Here is a 25,771-nt window from a genome sequence, read left to right as displayed (position 1 = left end):
GGCGCAGTGGGTTAGCCCTGTTGCCTCACGGCGCTGAGGTCCCAGGTTCGATCCCGGTCTGGGTCACTGATCATGTGGAGTTTGCACATTCTCCCTGTGTTTGTGTGGGTTTCGCCCCCACAACCCAAAAATTTTTTAAAAAAACCAGAACCATCAGCCAGACGCACAACATACGAGCGGGGGGCAGCCGGTCGAACAACGACAGCTGGAGCTGACCAGCCTCCATCAGGGATCTTGACCCGAACAGTGTCTGACGGGGGTAACACGGGCAAATCGGGGGCATGGGCATGATAGCCCTGTTTTTGCCGGTCTCCGAGTTGCTGCACTTTCTGCAGCACCGGGAGGTGATCCAGATTGGGCATGTGCACGGCTCGAAGTGTCGTTCGTAGGTCCCTGTTTATCAGGAGTTGAGCCGGTGACATGCCAGTGGACAGTGTGGCCGCCCTGTACGCAAGCAGCGCAAGGTGAATGTCAGACGCAGAATCTGCGGCCTTGCAGATGAGCTGCTTCACTATGTGCACCCCTTTCTCAACTTTTCCATTTGACTGCGGACAGTGTGGGCTGGAAGTGACGTGTTTGAACTGAGACGACTGGACAAACAGAGACCACTCATGGCTGCTGAAGCACGGGCCATTGTCACTCATGACAGTGAGTGGGATACCATGCCTGGGGAACATCTCCTGACAGGCCTTAATGTTCGTGATGTGAGGTCTGAGAGTTCCACGACTTCAGGGTAATTGGAAAAATAATCAATGATTAACACGTAATCACGACTATTTGCATAAAAGAGGTCGATGCTGACCTTGGACCACGGAGAGGTTTCGATTTCATGCTGCTGAAGTGTCTCCTTACTCTGTGCTGGTTGGAAGCATTGACAGGTCGCACAGTTAAGGACCATGTTCGCGATGTCCTGGCTGACCCCCGGGCCAGTAGACAGCCTGTCTGGCTCTGCGTCTGCACTTTTCCACACCCAGGTGGCCCTCATGGATTTGACGGAGCACCAAGCGCTGGAGACTGTGTGGAATTACAATCCGTCCAGTTTGAGGAGGATACCATCAACCACCGTCAGGTCGTCCTTTACATTGAAAAATTGAGGGCACGGCCCTTTTTGCCAGCCATTGGCGAGGTGTTGCATAACACGCTGCAAGAGGGGTTCTTTGACTGTCTCCTCACGGATATGAATCACCTTCTCATCAGATGCCGGGAGGGTGCTTGCACACAGCTGCGCCTGTGACTGAACCTATGACTCAATTTGCCGGATGACGTTCAGTGGTTCACTAGGCACGGTAATGGAGCGGGACAGTGTATCGGCAATGATGAGCTCCTTGCCAGGCGTGTAGTCCAGGTCAAAGTCGTACCTTCTGACATTGAGGAGGATGCGCTGCAACCGAGGCGTCATGTCATTCAGATCCTTGTGGATAATGTGGATCAGGGGCCTGTGATCCGTCTCGACTGTGAATGTCGGCAGGCAGTAGACATAGTCGTGTAACTTGAGAATGCCAGTGAGAAGGCCCAGGCATTCCTTCTCGATTTGTGCATACCTTTGTTCGGTGGGCGTCATTGCCCTTGATGCACAGGTGCCCAGGATGAGGTGTCATCGCGTTGCAGAAAGACCACACCGATGCCATCCTGGCTCGTATCTGTCGAGATTTTCGTTTCCCTGTCTTGGTCGAAAAATGCCAATACGGATGCAGTGGTGAGCTTGGCTTTCAGCTCCAAACACTCTGCCTGATGGGCCGCCTTCCACTCGAAGGCAGTGGACTTCTTCACTAGGTTTCGTAGGGCCGTGGTGTGTGAGGCCATGTTTGGGATGAACTTGCCCAGAAAATTGACCATGCCCAGGAAGCGCAATACCGCCTTCTTGTCTTCTGGGACCTTCATGGCTGCGATGGCCTTGACCTTGTCTGTGTTGGGGCACACGCCCCGCTGAGAGATCTGGTCTCCTAGGAACTTGAGTGTCAACATGCCAAAGCAACATTTGGCCCTGTTCAGCTTCAGGCCATTGGCGTGGACACGGCGGAATACCTGCTGGAGATGGGAAACATGCTCCTCAGGGGTCGTGGACCATATGATGACGTCGTCCACGTACACACGAACCCCTTCGATGCCCTCCATCATCTGCTCCATGATGCGATGAAATATCTCCGATGCCGAGACGATGCTGATCGGCATACGGTTATAGCAGTACCTGCCAAACGGTGTGTTGAAGGTGCAGAGCCTTCTGCTGGACTCATCCAGCTGGATTTGTCAGAAGCCAGGTGACGCATCTAACTTCGTGAAAAACCTTGCATGTGCCATCTCACTGGTGAGTTCCTCCCGCTTCGGGATGGGGTAGTGTTCATGCATTATATTCTGGTTGAGATCCTTGGGATCAATGCAGATGTGCAGGTCCCCAGAGGGTTTTTAACCACCACCATCGAGCTGACCCAGTCAGTCGGTTCAGTTACCCTGGAAATGATCCCCTGCTGCTGCAGCTCCTTGAGCTGTTCCTTCAGGCGCTCCTTCAGTGGAGCCGTCACCCGGCGTGGTGCATGGACCACTCGCTTGGCATCAGGTCACAGTAGGATCTTGTGCTGATATGACAAAGTGCCCATCCCGTCAAACACGTCTGGATACTGAAAGAGGATGTCATCAATGCCAGCTTGAAGATCCACGTTGGAGGATGTCGTTGAATAAACCCGCTGCATCAGTTTTAGCTTTTTGCAGGCATGCGCACCCAGTCGGGATGCCCTGTCCGGCTTGACAATTTCAAACCTTAGCCGTGCATGGGTGCTCCGGTTGGAGACGAGAAGGTGGCAGGACCCCAGTGTCATGATGGCATTACCGTTGTAGTCCAGGAGCTGGCAGGCTGCTGGAAGGAACCTGGGGGGCTTCTTGATGTGTTTGAAGTCTGCCTGTGAGAGGAGGTTGGCAGAAACACCTGTGTCCAGCTTGAACTGGATGGAGCAGCGGTTGACCTGCATCACTGCACGTCATTCGTCAGAACGCCATTCGTCCTCCGAGTCCACAGCGAGGATGGACTGAATGCGAGATGAATTAGGTGTAGCATGTTCACGTGTAGTAATGATGCCCACTCGGTAGGCGGACTCCAGGCACTCGTCCTCTGGATCCGTTGTACTGCCTGGATCAGAATCCTGTAATCATAGTTGCACATACTGGACGTGCCGTCGTCGGAATTGGGAGCGCTGGCCTCTGACTGGTGGTGCAGACCTGCACAAGGCTGCATAGTGTCCAGGCTTCACGCAGTTTAAACATTGCCTGCCTCTTGCAGGGCAGTGACCCTTTAAGTGGGCATTACCGGAGTTCGGGCACGTCATGACGTCGACGTCGTGATGCGGTGTATGTCATCGCACATGCGCAGTGCGGTCGGCAGACGTCTGCACCTGCGCAGTGTGGGTGTCGGCCGCTTCGTTATCCCGTTCGCATCGCGCATGCGTGGGGCTCCGGGAAAAACGCGCGAGATGGCCGCTGTCTTCAATGCTGAGGCGCTGCATCCGGGAGATGGACTGCACACTGTCTGCCTCATGGGAGGCAAGTTTCTCATTTTCTACCAATTTGTATTGGGAATGCCGATTTTTTGCATACTCATGCACTGTGCATGTTTCAATCGCGACTGGCAGGGTCATATGCTTGATTTTTAAGAGCTGCTCTCTCAGAGGATCAGCGGGAACTCCAAACACGATTTGGTCTCTGATCATAGAGTCAGCAATATCACCAAAATTGCAGGACAGCGCTAGCAGGCGGAGGTTAGTTAAGAAGGCACTGAAAGATTCATCTTTACCTTGAAGACATTGTTTGAATTTGTAGCTCAAAGATTTCATTGGTGTTCACTTCACAGTGACTATCGAACTTGTCCAGGATGGTCTGAAACTTTGTCTTGTCCTGGCCTTCGGTGAAGTTAAACGAGTTGAAGACTTCGATGGCTTGATCACCCACTGTTGAGAGGAGAAGCACGATCTTTCTTGCATCAGACGCATCCTCAAGGTCTGAGGCTTCGATGTCCAGCAGAAACGTTTGCTTGAATATCCGCCAGTTGGCACTGAGATTGTCGGAGATCCTGAGCTGGTGAGGAGCCTGAATCTTCTCCATGGTGCCGGGATACATTTGCTGGTCGTCATGGAACGGACTGAGGTAAGCCACCTTAAATTAGTGGTCTCCTGGTATCATGTCGTGTTAGGTACAATGGTATAACACTGGCTGCAACTGGATGCAGTATAGATCAAAAAGATACTCCAGACCTTGAAGTTAGTTCAATCAGGTTTATTGAACTAATGGTACAGTTAGCACAGTTCTCTATGAGTTCGACTCTCTGCTAACTTAAGTTTGGTTACTCTGTCTGACTGAACCAGACTAGCTCTTAGCCACGTTGTGGTGGGTGAGATTGTAACAACACCCTTGAATGACTCTCTAGAAAGTGGAAAGAGGCGGAGTGTGAGTGCCTTGTGTCTTTTATAGTTAGATCCCACCCTTGAGTGGCCTGCCTGCTTATTGGTCATGTCCTGTTCTCTGTGTCCATTAGTTGCTTGTCTGTATATCATTATGTGTGTGTCTGCATATCAAGACAGTGGATACAATAGTGTTCCGATGTCCTGAAGTGGAGAGGTGAGAAACTCACTTGATGTATTTAAATTGGGTTCCCACAGTGCAATGGGTGTATGTTTTAAATTTCATTGCTGCGGCCCAGGTTCTGGTAAATTCAGTGGCGTTGGAGACAGGAGCTGTTGTCTGCAAAAGATGTGCCTTTCTCAGCAGCCCTTTGTGGGTCAGGAGAAACAGGAATACTTCCTCCCAGACTCTTAAAGAAGCCTTTGTCCACCCTCAATCTAAGTCCTAGCCTTTCTCTCCCCACCATTAATCATGGTCTTCAGCTGCTTCATCAATGACCTTCCTTCCGCCATAAGGTCAGAAGTGGCGATTTTTGCAGATGACTGCACAATGTTCAGCAACATTTTCGAGTTCTCAGATACTGAAGCAATTTTTATCCAAATGGAGCTAGTCCCGGGCAATATCCAGTCTTGGGCTAGGCGATGACCATCTCCAACAAGAGAGGATCTAACCATCACCCTTGATATTCAATGGCATTACCATTGCTGAATCTCCCACCATCAACATCTTGGGGGATGCCATTGATCAGAAACCGAACTGGACTAGCCACATTAATACTAGAGCAGGTTAGAGGCTAGGAATCCTGCAGCTGGTAACTCACCTCCTGACCTCCCCAAAGTCTGTCCAGCATCTACGAGGCACAAGTTAGGAGTGTAGTGGAATACTCTCCACTTGCCTGGATGAGTCCAGCTCCAACAACACTCATGAAGCTCAAAACCATCCAGGAAAAGGCAACCCACTTGATTGCTACTCCTACCACAAACGTTCACTCCCTCCACAAATGGCAGCTCTGTGTACCATCTACAGGTTGCACAGCAGGAACTCACCAAGGTTCCTCTGGCAGGCACCTTCCAAACCCATGACCACTACCATCTGGAAAGACAAGAGCAGCAAATACCTGGGAACAGCATTCCCTGGAGGTTTCCCTCCAAGTCACCCACCATAGTAACTTAAAAATCGCCATTTCTTCACTGTCGCTGGGTCAAAATCCTGGAATTCCTTCCCTAACAGCACCGTGAGCATAACTACACCTCAGGGACTGCAGCAGTTCAAGAAGGCAGTTAACCACCGTCCTCTGAAGGGCAATTAGGGATGGCAATAAATGCTGACCTAGTCAGCAACCCCACATCTCATTAAGTAATACCATTGAATGTAGAAAGAAAGAATGTGGATAGATTCTTTCTCGGATATGGTCATTGTAAGTTACAACTCAAGCCTGAATATTCCCGGACCTTGCAGCATGCTGTTGTGGACTACTTGGTTTTCTGAGGAGTGGCAAATGGAATTGAACACAATGCAATCATGAACAGATATCCTCAGTTCTGACCTTATGATAAAGGGGAGGTTATTGGTGAAGCAGCTGAAGATGCTTGTTCCCAGAATAAAACCTTGAGAAACCCATGAAGAGGTGACATCTTAGGGCTGAGATGATTTGCCTCCAAAAATCACAACCATTGTCCTTTAATGATGACACCTTCCTCATGATTGAGAGTAGATCATTGGATGTGTCCCTTTATTGTGCACAGGACATATCTGGCAATCTTTCACAGTGTTATGTAGACGGCACTGTTGCAGCTGTACTGGAACAGCTTGGTAAGGTGTGAGGCTAGTCTGGAAGCACCTCTTCAGGTGCTGCTTTTGGTATTCTCTCCTGTACGCTTCACTGAACCGGTGTTCACCCTCTGACTTGATGGCAATTGTAGAAGGAGGGATATGCCAGCCCATGATATTACAGATTGTGTTAGAATTCAATTCTACTGTTACTGATTCCTATAGTGCCTCATGGATGCCAAGCTTTTGAGCTGTTGGGTCTGTTCGAAATCTATTCTATTTAGCATAGCGGAAAGGCCACAACGGGAGGTATCCTCAAACATGGAGACGGGACTTAAATTCATCAGCTTCCATAGTGGGATTCGATCCCATGCCTCTGGATCTTTAAGCTGAGCCTCCAGATTTCTCGTCAAGTAACATAACCACTATGCCACCATTCCTGTCCATGTTTCTCTCCCTCCCCAGTCAATTGATGCATCTGCCCCCTCCCTCACTTCCAATTGCTGGGCACTATTCCTGTTTATGGCCTTCTGTTGCTGGGCAATACTGTCCATTTAACCGCAGTTGTGCAGGAAACTAAAGAATGTTAATAATGCCCTGCCTTTAAATTCAGCAGGACCTTGCTGGGTTCTTTAATTTGGCTACAAATGTCAATTGTGGATTTAATAGTTACGAATTAAAATTACCTCTAGCTGTGCTGCTTTGTATTTCTCTCTAAGGAGAGTCAGGTCTGCTTCCAGCTTCTGCTTCTCCACAGTACTGTTGGAGAGCTGCACTGCACGTTGGATTGATTCTTCTGTGACAGCATCAAGCTCTTTTGTCATTTTTTCAAGATAATCTTCTTTGCGGAACAACTGTATACACAAATATTTTATTACAAGATGTAATTAATGTAATTTAAATGAAAACACTCATTCTAATTAACATATTAATCAATTGTAACATTGCTTCTTTTATAAAAACGCAGCACTCTGATCTGGGTCCCTTTACATCTTAATCTGACAATAATACCTCAAACCTATACCCAGGGTAGAACTTTTAGGATGGCGAGCGCCAAGCATACATATGTACACACGTGTGACACATCATGCTGGATGTCACCTTGGTGATGGCGTTGGACGGACACGCACAGAGTAAGCATCCGTTGGAAATATGCAAAACAGGCAGTTCAAGCTGTCAATCAATGTGAACTCTGATTAGCTGCTCTTGAACACAGGCAACATTCTTGCTTAACCTTGCACTTAAACATGGATTTAGCTGCAGCAAAGAGTTCCTCTCTGATGCTCTTTGAAGAGATCATCAGGTTAGTTGCTGATTGATTTCTTAAGGCTGTTGTTATGATTCTACGTGTGTTTTGTGCTTTCTGTAGTTGTTTCAAGCTGTAGAAGTCCACAGGAAATATTGTGGTAGGTGCTAAAAGAGCTGTTACTAACTTCAAGGCTCCTGCCCAAACCTTTTGTTCCCAGACACGGGTGCATTGTTAAGCATTCCCTTTGAAGTGCAGCACAGTGCTGGAAAAGGGAGAATAAAGAGAGGGAGAAGGGCTCTTAGTAGAAAGCCATATCCGCCTGGGTGTTCAGGGAGCAACTGTCCTACCTGGACCTCAGTACAGAAGAACGGGCAAGATGTATCCACTTCAGTAAGGACATCCTTATGCAATAGCCACAGCTGCAACCTTTGAGCAGAATAAGACTGCAATGTCAATGGCTGTGAAGTTGACCATGGAGATGAACTTGTATGTTCATGGCTCCTTCAAGACTGGAGCTGGAGATATTTGCAACATCTTGCAGTTTGCCATTTCCTGTTTAAAAAAAAAGTAACTGGAGCTCTTTATTTCAAGACAGTGAAATATATTTCATTCCCTCTTACCAGAGGGCAGCAAGTGGAGGGAGTATGCAGCTTTTATAAGATTGCAGGATTAACTGCATGCACATCACTTTGTGGGCACCACATATCAACTGTGCACTCCCTCAATGCCCATCTGATTTGCGATCATAGGCAGCAACTCCTGCAGGCCAATGCCCGATATCCTGGTGACACTCATGATGCCTTCATACTGTGGCAGTCCAATGAGCCAGCTACATTTGAGCCCTCCAGCAAAGCAAAGAGTCACTATTGGATGATGAAGACTGTCTGCTGACTCATAACTGTGGTGCAGAGCCAATGCACTTGTGCAGACCATGCATGCAATGAAATCAAGCTGCAAAATGGAATGTGATGGAGTAAGCCAGTGACGTGCTGAAACAATCCTCAATCTGGGGATTGTCCAAGAGAGCTAAAACAATCCTTTCGCTGTCTGGAGTGGGCAGTTATTCACATTCATGGTGGTGCGTTGCATGCAGCACAACCTCACCATCATGAGCGGATAAACCTTGCCACCTGCTATTCCTTATTGCAAGCAAAGGCCAACTATTCATCTGTGTCCATTTCCGTGGTGTCTGACTTCTATGTACTGCTCCCCCAGTGGCTGTAACATTTCTGGTGGGAGGCTGCTCCTTTCACTCGGGGAGACTGCAAATGACCTTGCAGGACACACTTGAACAGCTCTGGGCCTATAAAGTCTGTTTGTTGACATCATGGCATGGACGACTGTAGTCAGGGCTCGCTGGCAGTCAGGGGAATGGCAGGTTGAGAGATTGAGCATTGTTATCTTGAGAGAGGAAAGCAGGCTCACGCTCCATGGAAGCACGGAGACTCTCCCAGTAATCCTAATAACCTATTGGATGACAGATTGCAGAATTGCTGTGATGATGTGCCAACCCCTCTGAACACTGTAATCCACAACCATTCTGGAAGCAGGCCAAGCTTGCATGCCTCTACTGCAACCTTCAGACATTGTGTCTTCTACTTGTGCTGCAATATAAGCTGTGATATTGGACAACATAGGTTGCATCATGGTTGGGTTCACAAGTGTGCTAAAGGAATTAGGAATTGGGGGTGCAAGATTTGGAAAATGCTGTGCAAAATTAATTTTTGACATCTCCATGTTCTTTGACATTGACCACACATTATCTTGTAACTTTTATTTGAGTGTCAGATATTGTTGATATGTGAGTGACAATGATGAAGTGTGAATAATGGCTGAGGCTGCTGATTCAGCTGCTGAGGTATGGCATTTCAAGGTACATTCATTTATTTTAACTACTTGTGTAAGGCCATTCAACTTCTTGCAAGACTGCCTCCAGGCCATCAGGGCCTGGCATTGACATCCACAGCTTTCTGCTCTTACTGTCCTTTCGCTGGATGATTGGTCTGAAGGGCTTCCTGATTTCATGAGGGCACAGGGCATCTCTTCTCCTTCTTGTCAGAAAGTCTATTCTCTCCCTTGTTGAGCAATTTTGCACTCTTTCCCACATGGACCATTTAACTCCCAGCACCTGCTCCAGTTGGATTGCACTTCCCTTTTAAGAAGTGCAGACAAGCTTCAAGCAGTTCAGGTTAGATTTAAGTGGTGCTAGTCACTCATGATATTAACCTCCTGCAGATATGTCGCTAGTCAATGAACAGCATGGTTAGCTCTGGCTGGACTCAAAGGTCATTCAAATTAGCATGCAACATGAAGTTGGTTTTCCGCTTCTATTGCAATCAATTGGCACAATTTAATTGGGCATTGCAAATCCCATTTTCGGAAGCTATCCAATTTATCTCCTACAGACTATTATGTGAGCTTCTTCTACGTGGCAGAGTTCCAAATGTTCTCTCAGTACCCTAATTAAAGGGACATCGTCACTCTTGTAAGATCACTGGAAGGTTTAATGAGGCATCATCATTTATTCTATGTAATGCTATTAAAATTTTAATTCTGCTGTTGGTAAACATTTGTGCTGACAAATTTATATCATTACGAAAGCATCATTGTTGTTTATATTCAACATTATTTTCTAGCAGCTCTTTTACTCCTTAAAAGAAAGAAACTCAAATATGATACATTATACGGTTTTTTTGATGTTTGGCAAAAAGCAAAATAACTGGCAAGTTCTTCAAAAATAACCATGCTATCAATACAATAAAGTTTGATTAAACATTTTTAAATCTATATCTGAAAATGCAATATCAAAAAAATAATTAACACCTTAATCAGCTGACATTCAAATGAGAAACGTATTCATAAAGATTGGTTCACCATTTATAGGGATAAAGAAAATCAGTTCTGATGTCATCCCTGAATATCACAACCACATATAACAGGTAATTCAGATGAGTTTAAGCGCTTGGATTAATATTTGGAACTATGATATTGTTGCATTTCAGAGGCTTGGTTGAGGGAGAGACGGGATTGGCACCTAAATGTTCCAGGATTTATAAGTTTCAGGTGGGATAGAGGGGGAATGTAAAAGGAGTTGCACTACTGGTTAAGGAGAATGTCACAGCTGTACTATAGGAGGACACCTCAGAGGGCTCATGCAGCAAGGCAATGTGGGTAGAACTCAGGAATAGGGAGGGTGCAGTCACAATGTTCGGGGTTTATTACAGGCCTCCCAACAGCCAGCGGAAGATGGAAGAGCAGGTATGTAGGCAGATTTTGGAAAGGTGTAAAAGCAACAGGATTGTTGTGGTGGGTGATTTTAACTTCCCCTATATTGACCGAGACTCACTTAGTGCTAGGGGCTTGGATGGTGCAGAGTTTGTAAGGAGGGCTTCTTGAAACAATATGTAGATAGTCCAACGAGGGAAGGGATGGTACTGGATCTGATATTGGGAAATGAGCCGAGCCAGGTGTTCGAAGTTTCAGTAGGGGAGCATTTCAGGGACAGTGACCATAATTCAGTAAATTTTAAGGAACTGTTGGATAAAGATATGAGGAGTAAGCTGTCTGGAGTGGGCAGTTATTCACATTCATGGTGGTGCGTTGGACAATCCCCAGATTGAGGATTGTTTCAGCACGTCACTGGCTTACTCCATCCTCGGGTGAAGGCGGTAAATTGGGGGAAGGCAAATTATAACAATTGTGGCAGGAACTGAAGAACCTACATTTGGGACAGATGTTTGAGGGTGTGGTAGTCTGTGTAGAGGTATTACGGTACCTGGTAAAGCTGAAACACCATTGGTAGATATTGTTTGTTTCCTATTGGTCAAGCTGTATGGTAGCTCCGCCCTGCAAGGCGGGGTATAAGAGCCCGTGCCACTCCAGCAGCTTTCTTTCTGTACCTGAGCTGCTGGGGGAAACATCTAGCTTATTAAAGCCTTCAGTTGGACTACAACCTCGCTTTAGTAGTCATTAATTGTGTATCAATTTAATAAGCTAGATTTAAAAGTATGGAGCTCCGAATCAAGCCGGAGTGTCTACAACTCAGCCCCCACGTGGCAAACTCAGCGGCAACCTTCAAGCACTGGCTGGCGTGTTTTAACGGATATCTCGGAACGGCCGAAAACACACCCACGGGAGAACAGAAATTGCAAGACCTGCACTCGAGCGTGAGCCCAGAAATTTACACCCTCATCGAGGACGCGGACGACTTCGATGCAGCAATTGAGCTGCTAAAAGGACATTATATTTGTCCGGTAAACCAGGTCTATGCCCGACATCTGCTAGCGGCAAGGCGACAAATCCCTGGGGAATCGCTGGAAGAATTCTACCGTGCACTCCTGGTATTGGGGAGGAACTGCAGCTGCCTGCAAGTTTCGGCGAGCGACCACACAGAACTTTTGATCCGTGACACTTATGTGGCAGGTATGCTGTCCTCCCAAATCCGCCAGCGATTACTGGAGATAGACACCCTGGGCCTCAAGGAAGCACGGGCCCTTGCCGGCTCCCTGGATGTGGCCTCCCAAAACGCTCGCGCTTACGTCCCCGACCGCGCGGCAGCGCCCTGGCCAGCATGGAACCCCCCCGCGGCCGGCCCCGAGACATTGCCCAACCCCCACAAGCTTGTGCTGCAAGACGGCCTGGCAACCCTGGGGGGCCCCGCTGCTATTTTTGCGGGCAGGCCAAGCACCCCTGGCAGCGCTGTCCGGCCCGCGCATCCACCTGCAAGGGATGTGGTAAAAAGGGCCACTTCGTGACGGTATGCCAGGCCCGGGCGGTCGCTGCGGTCTCAGGTGGCGAATGCGGACCGCCACCACAATCCTCTGAACGGTCCCCGTGCGGCCAGCGGGCGCTGCCATCTTTCTCCCCCAGGGCCACGTGCGGCCTCCGGTAGCCACCATCTTGTCCCGCGGTGCGCCACGGGTGATGGATGGGCGCCGCCATTTTGTGCACCGCTGGCCATGTGCGACCAATGGGCGCCGCCATCTTGGAGGGACTCCCAGGACCCCAGCTCGGCTGACCACACACCGCCCGAAGAGAACATTCAACTGCTGCCGCGATTAGCCTCGGTGACCCTGGACCAGTCCCAGCCTCGAACACTCTCAACTGCTACAACAACGGTACTAATCAACGGGCACCAGACGTCCTGCTTAATTGACTCTGGGAGCACGGAGAGCTTCATACACCCCGACACGGTAAGGCGCTGTTCTTTCCCCGTCCACTCCGTTAATCAAAAAACCTCCCTGGCCTCCGGTTCCCACTCAGTAGAGATAAATGGGTTTGTGTAGCAAATCTCACGGTCCAGGGAAGGGAGTTTAAAAATTGCCGGCTCTACATCCTTCCCCACCTCTGCGCGGCCACACTCCTAGGGTTAGACTTCCAGTGCAACCTCCAAAGTCTAACTTTCAATTTCGGCTGCCCTATACCCCCTCTCACTGTCTGCAGCCTCGCGACCCTCAACGTCGATCCGCCTTCCCTGTTTGCGAACCTTACCCCGGATTGCAAACCCATCGCCATCAGGAGCAGACGGTACAAGATCAGATCTTTTTTAGGTCAGAGGTCCAATGGCTACTGAGGGAAGGGGTCAATGAAGCTAGCAACAGTCCCTGGAGAGCTCAAGTAGTGGTGGTAAAGACCGGGGAGAAGCATAGGATGGTCATCTACTACAGTCAGACCAGCAACAGGTTTACGCAGCTGGACTTGTACCCTCTCCCCCGCATATCCGACCTGGTAAACAGGATCGCGCATTACAAGGTCTTCTCCACGGTGGATCTTAAGTCCGCCTACCACCAGCTCCCCATCCGCACTAATGACCGCAAGTACACTGCCTTCGAGGCAGATGGGCGGCTCTACCACTTCTTAAGGGTTCCCTTCGGTGTCACTAACGGGGTCTCGGTCTTCCAGCGCGAGATTGACCGAATGGTTGACCGGTACGGTTTACGGGGAACATTCCCGTATCTCGATAATGTCACCATCTGCGGCCATGACCAGCAGGACAACGACACCAACCTCCGTGATGCACGATCAATGACCACTAAAGCGAGGTTGTAGTCCAACTGAAGGCTTTAATAAGCTAGATGTTTTCCCCCAGCAGCTCAGGTTCAGAATGAAGGCTGCTGGGGCGGCATGGGCTCTTATACCCCGCCTAGCAGGGCAGAGCTACCATACATCCTAACCAATAGAAAGCATACAGTTTCCACCAATGGTGCTCCAGCCTTTCAGGTACCGTAATGCCTATAATACCACATTCACCCCCTGTTAAAAAGAGTCCGGCGGGGGTGGTGGCCTGATACTACAAACATGACAACATGGTAGAATTAGTTATGGAGGTACCGTAATACCTCCGTACAGTGTTTTGTAACTATTTGCAATTCTGATAGCTATGTACATTTGATGATTTACATTTACAGTTTACAGTTTACAATTTAAAATGTAGCAATCAGTCGATCAGGGGCCCTGGTCGTCCTCTGTGATCGTCGGAGCTTCGGCGGTGACTCTGAAGGAGGCTCGGGCGTCTGTGACTCCGGGAGAGTTGCCTCGATCTCTGTGGCAGCTTCGGCACCCCTAGATGGCGCTGGTGGGGAAAACACTTGACCTGGGAAGGGAGCACCTGCGGGGAGCGTCGGTGGGTGGGGGGGCCTAGACGCGGCCGGCGGAAGGACCGATCCTCCTGTAAGGTGCCCCGATGGAGGGGAGGGTGGGACTGGTGGCTGGGGTGTGCGTGGGGCTCCGGCGGGCGCCAGGTCTCGTAGGGAGACCGTATCTTGTCGCCCGTCGGGGTACGCCACGTAGGTGTACTGGGGGTTAGCATGGAGCAGATGGACCCGCTTGACCAACGGGTCTGACTTGTGCGCCCGCATGTGTTTTCGGAGCAGGATGGGTCAGGGTGCTGCCAGCCAGGTCAGGAGCGAGGTCCCAGAGGAGGACTTCCTGGGGAAGACAAGGAGACGTTCGTGAGGTGACTGGTTGGTGGTCGTACAAAGCAGTGACCGGATAGAGTGGAGGGCATCCGGGAGGACTTCCTGCCAGCGGGAGACTGGGAGGTTCCTAGACCGTAGGGCCAGTAGGACGGTCTTCCAGACCGTTCCGTTCTCCCTCTCTACCTGTCCGTTACCCCAGGGGTTGTAACTGATTGTCCTGCTCGAGGCGATGCCCTTGCTGAGCAGCAATTGACGCATTTCGTCGCTGATAAAGGAAGACCACCTATCACTATGTATGTAGGCGGGGAACTCGAACAGTGCAAAGATGCTATGGAGAGCCTTGATGACGGTGGTTGCGGTCATGTCGGGGCAGGGGATGGCGAATGATAACCGGGAGTACTCGTCAATCACGTTCCGGATGTACGTGTTGTGGTAGGTGTAGGGGAGGGGGCCTTTGAAGTCCATGCTAAGGTGTTCAAAGGGACGGGAAGCCTTTATCAGGTGCGCTTTCTCTGGTCGGTAGAAGTGTGGTTTGCACTCCGCGCAGGTTTGGCAGTCCCTGGTGGCTGCCCTGACCTCCGCGATGGAGTAGGGCAGGTTGCGGGTCTTGACAAAATGGAAAAAGCGAGTGACCCCCGGATGGCAGAGGTCCTCGTGAAGGGCTCGGAGGCGGTCCACTTGTGCGGTGGCACATGTGCCGCAGGACAGTGCGTCAGGAGGCTCATTTAGCTTCCCGGGAAGATACAAGATTGTGTAGTTGTAGGTGGAGAGTTCGATCCTCCACCGCAAGATCTTGTAGTTTTTTATCTTGCCCCGCTGTGCATTATCAAACATGAAAGCAACCGACCGTTGGTAAGTGAGGAGAGTGAATCTTCTGCCGGCCAGGTAATGCCTCCAATGTCGCACAGCTTCTACTATGGCCTGGGCCTCCTTTTCGACTGAGGAGTGGCGGATTTCGGAAGCATGGTGGGTACGAGAGAAGAAGGCCACGGGTCTGCCCGCTTGGTTGAGGGTGGCTGCCAGAGCTACATCAGACGCATCGCTCTTGACCTGGAAGGGGAGGGACTCGTCGATGGCGTGCATCGTGGCCGTTGCAATGTCTGCTTTGATGCGGCTGAAGGCCTGGCGGGCCTCTATCGACAGGGGAAAAGATGTGGATTGGATCAGGGGATGTGCCTTGTCAGCATAGTTGGGGACCCACTGGGCGTAGTAGCTGAAAAACCCTTGGCAACGCTGCAGGGCCTTGGAGCGGTGAGGGAGGGGGAACTCCATAAGGGGGCGCATGCGTTCAGGGTCGTGGTCTATAACTCCATTTTGCTCTATGTAGCCGAGGATGGCTAGGTGGTCGGTGCTAAACACGCATTTTTTCTTGTTGCATGTGAGATTAAGGATTTTTGCGTTCTGGAGGAATTTTCGGAGGTTGGTGTCGTGGTCCTGCTGGTCGTGGCCGCAGATGGTGACATTATCAAGATACGGGAATGTTGCCCGTAAACCGTACCGGTCAACCATTCGGTCCATCTCGCGCTGGAAGACCGAGACCCCGTTGGTGACACTGAAGGGAACCCTCAGAGGGGTAGAGCCGCCCATCTGCCTCGAAGGCAGTGTACTTGTGGTCACTAGTGCGAATGGGGAGCTGGTGGTAGGCGGACTTGAGATCCACCGTGGAGAAGACCTTATAATGCGCGATCCTGTTTACCAGGTCGGATATGTAGGGGAGAGGGTACGTGTCCAGCTGCGTAAACCTGTTGATGGTCTGACTGTAGTCGATGACCATCCTATACTTCTCCCCGGTCTTTACCACCACTACTTGAGTTCTCCAGGGGCTGTTACTGGCTTCAATGATCCCTTCCCTCAGTAGCCTTTGGACCTCTGACCTAATAAAGATCCGGTCCTGGGCACTGTACCGTCTGCTCCTGGTGGCGACGGGTTTGCAATCCGGGGTGAGGTTCACAAACAGGGAAGTCGGGTCGACCTTAAGGGTCGCGAGGCCGCAGACAGTAAGGAGGGGTATAGGGCCGCCGAATTTGAAGGTTAGACTTTGGTGATTACACTGGAAATCTAAACCCAGGAGTGTAGCCGCGCAGAGGTGGGGAAGGACGTAGAGCTGGTAATTTGTCTCCACTGAATGTGATCTGGAGGCCAGGGAGATTTTTTGATTAACGGGGTGGATGAGGAGAGAACAGCGCCTTACCGTGTCGGCGTGTATGAAGCTCTCCGTGCTCCCAGAGTCGATTAGGCATGACGTCTCGTGCCCGTTGATGAATACGGTCGTCGTAGCAGTTGAGAGTGTTCGAGGCCGGGACCGAGGCTAATCGCAGCAGTTGACAGTTCTCTTCGGGCAGTGCGTGGTCAGCCGAGCTGGGGTCCTGGGGGTTCATCCAAGATGGCGGCTCCCATTGGTCGCACATGGGTAGAGGTGCACAAAATGGCGGCACCCATCCCTCCAACGTGGCGTCCGCGGAACAAGATGGCGGCGCCCAGGGTCCGCATGTGGCCCTGGAATAGGAAGATGGTGGCAACCGCTGGCCGCGCGGGGACCGTGGAGAAGTTTGAGGTTGCGGTCCGCATTCACCGCCATAGACCGCGGCAACCGCAAGGGCCTGACATACCCCCACGAAATGGCCCTTTTTGCCGCATCACTTACAGGTGGATGTGCGGGCCGGGCAGCGCTGGCGGGGGGGCTTGGCCTGCCTGCAAAAGTAGCAGCGGGGCCCCCCGGGGTTGCCAGGCTGCCTTGCAGCGCAGGCCTGTGGGGGGATGAGGGAAGTCTCGGGGTCGGCCGAGGCGGGGTTCCACGCTGCCCAGGGTGCTGCTGCGCGATCGGGAACGTAAGCGCGGGCGTTCCTGGAGGCCACGTCCAGGGAGCCTGCAAGGGCCCGTGCCTCCCTGAGACCCAGAGTGTCTTTTTCTAACAGTCGCTGGCGGATTTGTGAGGATAGCATACCTGCCACGAAAGCGTCCCGGACAAAGAGTTCAGTGTGTTCGATCGCGGAAACTTGCAGGCAGCTGCAGATTCTCCCCAACACCAGGAGTGCACGGTGGAATTCTTCCAGCGATTTCCCCAGGGGTTTGTCGCCTTGTTGCTAGCAGGTGCCGGGCGTAGACCTGGTTTACCGGGCGAATATAGTGTCCTTTTAGCAGCTCTATTGCTGCATCGAAGTCTTCCGCTTCCTCGATGAGGGTGTAAATCTCCGGGCTCACCTTTGAGTGCAGGACTTGCAGTTTCTGCTCTCCCGTGGGTGTTTTCGGCCGTCCCGAGATACCCTTTAAAGCACGCCAGCCAGTGCTTGAAGATTGACGCTGAGTTCGCCGCGTGGGGGCTGAGTTCGCCGCGTGGGGGCTGAGTTGCAGACACTCCGGCTTGATTCGGAGCTCCATCCTTTCTTAAAAAAAACTAGCTTATTAAATTGATGCACGATCAATGACCACTAAAGCGAGGTTGTAGTCCAACTGAAGGCTTTAATAAGCTAGATGTTTCCCCCAGCAGCTCAGGTACAGAATGAAGGCTGCTGGGGCGGCAAGGGCTCTTATACCCCGCCTAGCAGGGCGGAGCTACCATAGATCCTAACCAATAGAAAGCATACAGTTTCCACCAATGGTGCTCCAGCCTATCAGGTACCGTAATACACTAATACACACTCCGAAAATTCCTCCAGACCGCAAAGATCCTTAACCTTACGTATAACAAGGATACATGCATGTTTAGCACCGACCGCCTAGCCATCCTCGGCTGCATAGTGTGAAATGGAGTTATAGGCCCCGGCCCTGAACGCATGCGTCCCCTCCCTCACTGCTCCAAGGCCCTGAAGCGCTGCATAGGGTTTTTCTCTTACTATGCCCAGTAGGTCCCCAACTATGCGCACAAGGCCCGTCCCCTGATCCAATCCACAGTTTTCCCCTGTCGAAAGAGGCCCGCCAGGCCTTCAGCCGCATCAAAGCAGACATTGCAAAGGCCACGATGCACACCATCGACGAGTCCCTCCCCTTCCAGGTCGAGAGCGACGCGTCTGACGTAGCTCTGGCAGCCACCCTCAACCAAGCGGGCAGACCCGTGGCCTTCTTCTCGCATACCCTCCATGCTTCCGATATCCGCCATTCCTCAGTTGAAAAGGAGGCCCAGGCCATAGTAGAAGCTGTGCGACATTGGAGGCATTACCTGGCTTGCAGGGGATTCACTCTCCTCACTGACCAATGGTCGGTTGCCTTCATGTTCGATAATGCACAGTGGGGCAAGATAAAAAACGATAAGATATTGTGGTGGAGGATCGAATTCTCCACCTATAACTATGAGATCTTGTATCGTCCCGGGATGCTAAACGAGCCTCCTGATGCCCTGTCCCGTGGCACATGTGCCACTGCACAAGTGGACCGCCTCCGAGCCCTCCACGAGGACCTCTGCCACCCCGGGGTCACTCGCTTCTTCCACTTTGTTAAGACCCGCAACCTGCCCTACTCCATCGAGGAGGTCAGGACAGCCACCAGGAATTGCCAAATCTGCGCGGAGTGCAAACCGCACTTCTACAGGCCAGAGAAAGCGCACCTGATAAAGGCTTCCCGTCCCTTTGAACGCCTCAGTATGGACTTCAAAGGGCCCCTTCCCTCCACCGACCGCAACACGTACTCCCTGAACGTGATTGACGAGTACACCCGGTTCCCATTCGCCATCCCCTGCCCCGACATGACCGCAACCACTGTCATCAAGGCCCTCCATAGCATCTTTACGCTGTTCGGGTTCCCCGCGTACATACATAGTGATAGGGGGTCCTCCTTTATGAGCGACAAACTGCGTCAATTCCTGCTCAGCAAGGGCATTGCCTTGAGCAGGACAACCAGTTACAACCCCCGGGGTAACGGACAGGTAGAGAGGGAGAACGGAACGGTATGGAAGACCGTCCTACTGGCCCTACGGTCCAGGAACCTCCCAGTCTCCCGCTGGCAGGAAGTCCTCCCGGATGCCCTCCACTCCATCCGGTCACTGCTTTGTACCATGACCAACTAAACACCTCACAAACGTCTCCTTGACTTCCCCAGGAAGTCCTCCTCCGGGACCTCGCTCCCGACTTGGCTGGCAGCTCCCGGACCCATCCTGCTCCGAAAACATGTGCGGGCACACAAGTCGGACCCGTTGGTCGGGAGGGTCCACCTTCTCCATGCTAACCCCCAGTATGCCTACGTGGCGTACCCCAACGGCCGGCAAGATGCGGTCTCCCTACGAGACCTGCCGCCCGCCGGATCCCCACGCACACCCCGGCCACCAGTCCCATCCTCCCTCCCACCGGTGTACCTTACAGCCGGCTCCTTCCCAGGAGGATCGGTTCTTCCGCGGGCCCGTCTAGGCCCCCCCGCCCACTGACGCACCCCGCAGACGCTCCCTTCCCAGGTCAACTGGCTTCCCCACCAGCGCAGTCTCGGGGTGTTGCAGCTGCCACAGAGATCGAGGCCACGCTCCCGGAGTCACAGACGCCCGAGCCTCCACCTAGCGTCACCACCAGAGCTTCGACGATCACAGAGAACGACCAGGGTCCCCGATCGACTGATTGCTTCATTTTAAAGTGTATATAGTTAACTGTGAAATTGTAAATAGTTACGATAAAAAGACAAAATGCTGTACGGAGGTATTACGGTACCTCCATAACTATAACTTCTACCACGTTACCATGTTGTAATATCAAGCCACCACCCCCCGCCGGACTCTTTTGTAACAGGGGGTGAATGTGGTAGTCTGTGTAGAGGTATTACGGTACCTGGTAATGCTGGAACACCATTGGTAGATATTGTAGGTTTCCTATTGGTCAAGCTGCACCCTGCAAGGCAGGGTATAAGAGCCCGTGCTGCCCCAGCAACTTTCTTTCTGTACCTGAGCTGCTGGGGAAAACATCTAGCTTATTAAAGCCTTCAGTTGGACTACAATCTCGCTTTAGTAGTCATTGCTCGTGTATCAGAGGGTAAATCAACATTTGGCTTGTGGGAGGCTTCAAATGTCAGTTGATAGAAATTCAGGACCGGCATGTTCCCGTGAGGAAGAAGGATAAGTATGGCAAGTTTCGGGAACCTTGGATAACAAGGGATATTGTGAGCCTAGTCCAAAAGAAAAAGAAAGCTTTGTAAGGGTTAGAAGGCTGGGAACAGACAAAGCCCAAGAGGAATATAAGGAAAGTAGGAAGGAACATAAGCAAGGAGTGAGGAGAGCTCAACGGGGTCACAAAAAGTAATTGGCAAACAGGATTAAGCAAAATCTCAAGGCTTTTTACACAGATATAAAGAGCAAGAGGGTAGCCAGGATAAGGGTTGGCCCACTCAAGGACAGGGGAGGGAATCTATGCGTGGAACCAAAGGGAATGGGCGAGATAATTAATGAGTACTTTGCATCAGTATTCACCAAAGATAAGGACTTGGTGGATGATGAGTCTGGGGAAGGGTGTGTAGGTAGTCTGGGTCACATTGAGATAAAAAGGGAGGTGTTGGGAGTCTTGAAAATCATTAAGGTAGACAAGTCCCCAGGGCCTGATGGGATCTATATCAGAATACTGAGTGAGGCAAGGGAGAACATTTCTGGGGCCTTGACAGAAATCTTTGTATCCTCAATGGCTACAGGTGAGGTCCAAGAGGACTGGAGAATAGCTAATGTTGCACCTTTGTTTAAGCAGGGTAGCAAGGATAATCCAGGAAATTACAGGCCGGTGAGCCTTACGTCAGTGACAGGAAATTATTGGAGAGGATTCTTGGAGACAGGATTTACTCTCATTGGGAAGCAAATGGATGTATTAGAGAGAGGCAGCATGGTTTTGTGAAGGGGAAGTCATGTCTCATTAACTTGATTGAATTTTTCGAGGAAGTGACGAAGATGATTGATGAAAGTAGGGTAGTGGATGTTGTCTACATGGACTTCAGTAAGGCCTTTGACAAGATCCCTCATGGCAGACTAGTACAGAAGGTGAAGTCACACGGGATCAGAGGTGAGCTGGCAATATGGACACAGAACTGGCTCGGTCATAGAAGACAGAGAGTAGCAGTGGAAGCTTTTCTGAATGGAAGGCTGTGACGAGTGCTGTTCTGCAGGGATCAGTGCTATTTGTAGTATATATAAATGATTTGGAGGAGACTTCCGGTGATGGGGATGTGCTGAGCAGTCGCACATCAGGTGGCTCTCCTCCAGAAGACAATAAAATAGGCACTTTTGGACGAATTTAGCCAAAAGGTTCAGACTCATCAAGAAAGGTGCAGGATGCCAGCGAATGGGAGCTCAATAGGCCGCAGAGAAGGAAGAATCAGTGGAAAAGTTCAAGAATAGCGAGCAAGCGAGTCGGTGGACCCACGAGGCGAGGTGTCCCCGACCACCCCCCGAGAGAGGTGGACTGACGACCCGAACAACGGCCTCCCACCCCCCATCCCGTCCCGTCCCCCCCCCCGTCCCGTCCCGTCCACCGCCCACCCCGCCCCGTCTGGAGATGGATGGAAGATATTCCTGACTAAGGAATTGATGGCGATGAGGGAGGCAATTAAAGTAGAGATCCAGTTGGCGGTCAAGGTGTCGGTGACGGAGGCGCTGGCCGCCATGCAGACGGCAATCGACGGAGTGGAGAAGAAGCTGGAAGCTCAGGGGAAGACGATCCAAGAATTAAAAAAGGCATTGATGGACCAGAGCAACAGGATTGTTGCTCTGTAGGCCGAAATAAAAAGGTTGCTGGCAACCCGGGGGAGGCTGAAGGGGAAAGCCGAGGCTAAGGAGAATTGATCTTGGCGCCAAAACATCCAAATCGTGGGCCTGCCAGAGGGAATCGAGGGCAGGGACATAACAGACTATGTAGCCCAGATGCTGGGCACCTTAGTCTGGAGGGGCAACTTCCCCAAGCCGCCGGAGATCGACAAGGCACACAGGTCACTCCAACCGAAGCTCAAGGCCGGGGAGCAGCCAAGGGCGATAAACGCCAAACTACACAGATACCAGGATCGGAAGAAGGTCCTGTTTTGGGCAAGGCAAAGGCGAGCAGTTGGAAGGGACACAGAATGCAGGTATACATGGACATTGGGGCAGACCTGGCAAGCACAAGGCCGGGTTCAACCAAGCAAAATCAGCTCTGCACAAAAATTTGGGATGCTATTCCCTGCCAGGCTCTGGGTGACATTCCAAAACAAGGAACATTATTTCAGCACCCCGGCAGAAGCAGACGGGTTTGTGTGGATGAATGGCCCGGACAAGGGGCAGACAAGGCAGCATTGAGAAAGAGGCAGAGAAAGAGAGGAGAAAGAAAAATGATGGACATGAAGAATGTTTTCGCGGGACAGTACTGCCTCGCTTTGAGCAAAAGACCAGCTCACAGGAAAGGGTGAGGGCAGCGGAACGCAGAAGAGGGTGAAGAAGGACACAGAGAGAACAACTATTGATCGGGCATAGGTAAGGGGTAAGATCAGCCCCGAGAGTGGGGCCACCACACTAGCGGGGAAAGCTAATGCTAGGAAGCATGAAAGCAAGGGGGGGGGGGGATCGCGGCGCATCTCCCGGCGGGGAGGGAGCGTCTTCCAAGAGGGTGGGACCACAGGGGCAAGGAAGGAGAATGAAAGGGAGGAAATAGGATGAGGGGACACGGGGGGGGGGGGGGGGGGGGGATAGAAAGGGGGACAGAGGGGGGAAGGGGAACACAATGAAGGGTAGAGCTCTAGATTGGCTTCAGCAGGTAAAGTTCAGGTTGAGGGAGCAAGATGACTCCGTAAGCAGCCACTTTGGAGGGTCCCTGAACAAAGGGAATCCCTGGAGTGCAGGGGCCCACCCACATGGAGTACACCTAGTTGACAGCCATGTTGGGTGGCCACTGGACAAAGGAAAACCCCGGTGCGAACGGTGACAGCAGCCATTTTGGACAGCCGCCTAACAAAGGGAAACTCCAGAGTGCAAAGGCATGTCCATCAGATAAGTATGGTTGATCACGCAGGAAAGGGGGGGGGGAACAAAACCTCCCACCAAGATTATCACCTGGAACTTTAATGGACTTAACAGCCCATTGAAAAGATTCAGAGTCTTCACCCATCTGAGAAGTTTGAAAGCTGACATAGTCTTCCTTCAAGAGATGTACCTGAGGGAGAAGGACTGACTGCGGATAAGGAAGGGCTGGGTGGGACAGACCTACCATTCCTGCTACAGGATGAGGGCTGGAGGGGTAGTTATTTTGATAAGCGAGAGGACGGTATTTACAGCGACAAAGACGGTTACGGACCAAAGGAGATGGTATGCCATGGTCAGCAGTGTCTTGGACAGGGCACCTGTAGTCCTGGTAAACGTGTACGCTCCCAACTGGGACGACACAGATTTCAGAAAGAAGACCATTGCGGAAATCCCCGACATCGACACACACTGACTGATCATGGGAAGACTTTAACTGCATGCAGGACAATCAAACCCCAGAACGGGGAAAAAGACAGGCATGGCTAGGGAACTGGGAATGTTCATGGAGCAGATATGGGCAGTGGATCCACGGCAGCTCCTGCATCCAGGTGACAAGGAATTCTCGTTCTTCTCTCACCAGTACACAAGGTATATACCCATATTGACTTCTTCGCAGTGGGGATATCGGTGCTTCCAGAAATAGTCAGAGCAATAGTCATCTCCGACCACGCGCCACATTACATGGATGTGAAGTTGGAAACGGGCTGTGCCCAACCCCCCACATGGAGGTTGGATATGGCCCTCTTCTGCCAGAAAACATCACAGGCCATAGGCAAGCACATTGCTAATAACCAGAAGGGGGAAGTCTCACCTTTCACAATCTGGGAGGCACTGAAGGCGGCGATTAGGAGAGAGATTATAGCCGACAGGGCTCAAAGACACAGGGAAGAGAGCGCAGCTAGGCAGCAAGAATCCCTAAGACAAAACTGCAGAGGAGAAGAAGCATAGGCGCCCTGGCCCTCCCGAACTTGCAATACTACCACTGGGCAGCCACATACGAGAGTGAGGGGGTGGGTAAGGGAACCGAACACGGAATAGGTGAGATTGCAGTCCTCCTCCTGCACGGGAATGACCCTCCAACCCTCGTCACGACAGCGCTCCCACCCCCACTGACAAAACGCTCATCCAAACCAGTGGTGGTAGCAACGCTAAGCACCTGGAACCAGATGAGACAACACTTTGGTTTAAACGAGGTGCCTACCATGGCGCCATCTACGGCAACCACAGATTCCCACCAGCCATGCTAGACGCCACCTTTCAGAGGTGGAGGGGACGCTAGCGATCAGGGACTTCTACACATGGGACAACTTGCGGCATTAGAAGAGCTGACGGAAAGACTAGAACTACCAAATGGATAGGAACTCCGACATTTACAAGTCAGAAATGTTCTCCACAAGGAGACAACGAGGTACCCGAGAGCCCCGAGAGACACAATGTTGGAGGGGCTACTGGTTGCGGACAGTATGGAAAAAGGGAACTGTGGGGACATTTCCGGACGACTTTTAGATACGGACGACTTTTAGAAAGGGCAAGAGCACCACTGGAAGGAGCAAGACAGAAGTGGGAGGATGAACTAGGGACGGAAGTAGGTGGGGACTCTGGAGCGAAGCACTAAGCAGGGACAACTCCACCTCCTCCTGCACAAGGTTAAAGTGGTGCACAGAGCACACCTAACCAGAACCTGAATGAACAGGTTCTTCCTGGAGATGGAGGACAAATGTGAACGGTGCCAGGGAGGCCTGGCCAACCATGCCCACATGTTCAGGGCATGGCCCAGGCTTGTCTGGTTTTGGACAGCCTTCTTCGAAGCGATGTCCAAGGTTGTGGGGGTGAGGGTGGAGCTGTGCCTGAGGGTGGCAGTCTTCGGGGTATCGGACCAGCCAGAACTTCATATGGGGAACAGGGCCGACGCCCTTGCATTTGCTTCCTTAATCGCCTGCCGGAGAATCCTGGTCAGCTGGCAATCAGCAACACCAATCACAGCTGCAGGCTGGCTGGCAGAGCTGTCGGAATTTCTCCATTTGGAGAAGATCAAATACACTATCCGAGAGTCGGACGAGGGCTTCCACAAAGCGCAAGGGCAATTCATCAGCCTGTTCCAAGACCTGTTTGCAGCCAATGATGGATTGAAACGGAGGGGGGGGCCGGGGGACATATATGAACCAGGGACATATAGGAACCAAAGCAGACAGGAACAAAGAAGGGGGGGGGGGGGGCAACGGGAGAAGAGACCCAAGGAAACACCAGGAGGATACCCAGGGTGACACCGACGCCCCCTCACACACACAAGGCTATAAGAGCAAAATGAGCGACAAATAATCCATCTACAATGGAGGAAAGGGCCTAAGACAGGGCCCAAAAATAGTAGGAAAGGGGAGTGGGGCTGCCAAAAAAGGAACAGCATGTAAATTGTAAATAATAACCATTTCAATCATCTCTGCAGTGTATAAATGTAAACTTCAATAAAAAAACTTTTTAAAAAAAAATGATTTGTTGGAAAATGTAACT

General features: G+C 51.3%; 1 protein-coding gene across 6 annotated transcripts in view; it reads right to left on the bottom strand.

The window, feature by feature from the left end:
* Positions 1–25,771, bottom strand: part of pmfbp1 (polyamine modulated factor 1 binding protein 1) — a 1,352,449-nt gene that overhangs the window by 410,638 nt on the left and 916,040 nt on the right. For 5 of the 6 annotated variants that reach the window (XM_072517945.1, XM_072517947.1, XM_072517948.1 and 2 more), the window contains one exon: positions 6,843–7,010. The exons of the other annotated variant lie outside the window; for it this stretch is intronic. In XM_072517945.1, coding sequence (XP_072374046.1) covers positions 6,843–7,010 — 168 coding nt within the window. The remainder of the gene's footprint in view (positions 1–6,842; positions 7,011–25,771) is intronic. 6 annotated transcript variants of the gene reach the window in all.

The sequence above is a fragment of the Scyliorhinus torazame genome, chromosome 10 (genome assembly GCF_047496885.1).
Source record: "Scyliorhinus torazame isolate Kashiwa2021f chromosome 10, sScyTor2.1, whole genome shotgun sequence".
Taxonomy (NCBI): domain Eukaryota; kingdom Metazoa; phylum Chordata; class Chondrichthyes; order Carcharhiniformes; family Scyliorhinidae; genus Scyliorhinus; species Scyliorhinus torazame.
Note: the sequence above shows the minus strand (reverse complement) of the source record. Positions and strands in the feature narration are given on the sequence as shown.